The sequence below is a fragment of the Eimeria mitis genome, genomic scaffold (assembly GCF_000499745.2).
Source record: "Eimeria mitis Houghton genomic scaffold, Emh_scaff7525, whole genome shotgun sequence".
NCBI lineage: Eukaryota > Apicomplexa > Conoidasida > Eucoccidiorida > Eimeriidae > Eimeria > Eimeria mitis.
The window spans coordinates 1,194-2,457 of record NW_013575513.1 but is presented as its reverse complement, the minus strand read 5'-3'; the positions used below and the strand labels follow the sequence as shown (position 1 = coordinate 2,457).

The 1,264-nt window shown below is 52.5% G+C and overlaps 1 protein-coding gene across 1 annotated transcript; it reads right to left on the bottom strand.

The window, feature by feature from the left end:
• Positions 1-379: 379 nt before the first annotated feature.
• Positions 380-832, bottom strand: EMH_0091820 (uncharacterized protein; the record flags this gene model as incomplete). Its single annotated transcript, XM_013501772.1, has 1 exon — positions 380-832. One exon carries the CDS (start codon positions 830-832, stop codon positions 380-382), a length of 453 nt encoding a protein of 150 aa, XP_013357226.1.
• Positions 833-1,264: the final 432 nt, after the last annotated feature.

The following is a 1,264-nucleotide window of genomic DNA, read 5'->3' as shown; positions in this document are numbered from 1 at the left end:
TATATATATATATATATATATATATATATATATATATATATATATATATATATATATATGTATATATAAATAATATTTATATATATATATATATATATATATATATATATATATATATAGGCGGTGCTGTCTTTCAGAAAAGGTGTTTCTGCTCCTGTTCTCGCTGTTGAGGCTGCTGCTGCAATCTTTGCTCTTGCTGCTGCTGCCAGCACCCTGAAGCTGCCGCTGTTGCAGTTGCAAGCGCTGCTGCTGCAGCTGCTGCAGCTGCTGCAGCTGCTGTAGGTGGTGTAACTGCTGCAGCTGCTACTTCCGTTGCTGCTAGTATATCTGCAGCTGCTGCTGTTGGTGCTGCAGTGCTCTTTCACCGGCATTGTTCGCGTCAGCGCCTACTGCTGTTACTGTGATTGCTGTTGCTGCTGCTGCTATTGCTGCTGCTGCTATTGCTGCTGCTGCTGCTGCTCAGACGGCTGCAGTGCGGCAGGGCCTGGGGGACGTGGTGCCGCTGCAGATCGTTGACTTGCTGGAGCCCTATCAGCTGCAGCGGCTGGTGTGCGGCAGTCCCTCTATTGACCTGCAGCTGCTTAAGAGTCACACCAAGTATACAGGCTACACAGTAAGCTGCTGCTGCTGCTGCTGCTGCTGTTGCTGCTACGGCTTTTGCTGCTGCTGCACCAATGACTGATACTATGGGCGCTGTGCCGTCTACTGGTGCTGCTTTTGGTGGTGGCGCTGCAGCTGCCACTGCTGCCGCTCTTGCTTCTGCTGCTTCTGGTCCTGCTGTTGCTGCTGCTGCTGCTGTCTCAGTGTCAGCTGATGCTGTACGAGGAGACATACAAGCGAGTATTTGCCAGCAGGAAAGAGCCGCAATCGCAGGGGCTTCACTGCTGCTGCTGCTGCTGCTGCTGCTGCTGGTCCTGTAGCCTGAAGCAGGTGCAGCTGTTGCTGCAGCAATAGCACCGCTCCAGTAACGAATACGGGTGCTGCAGCTGAGCGACTCCCTTTGTTTTGTTCCTCTTTCTGGTGCGCACACCTGCTGCTGCTGCTGCTGCTGCTGTTGCTGCTGCTGCTGCTGTTCAGGAGTCTGACAAGCAGATAAAGTGGTTCTGGGAAGCGTTGGAGTCTTTCTCTCAAGCAGAGCGACAAAGATTTCTGCGGTTTGTTTGGGGGCGGTCTCGGCTGCCGCTGGCGCATGCAGCGTGGGAGCAGGACATGGAGGTGACTCTAAAGGTGCCGGTGCAGCCAGTACAGAGCAGCAACAGGCCCC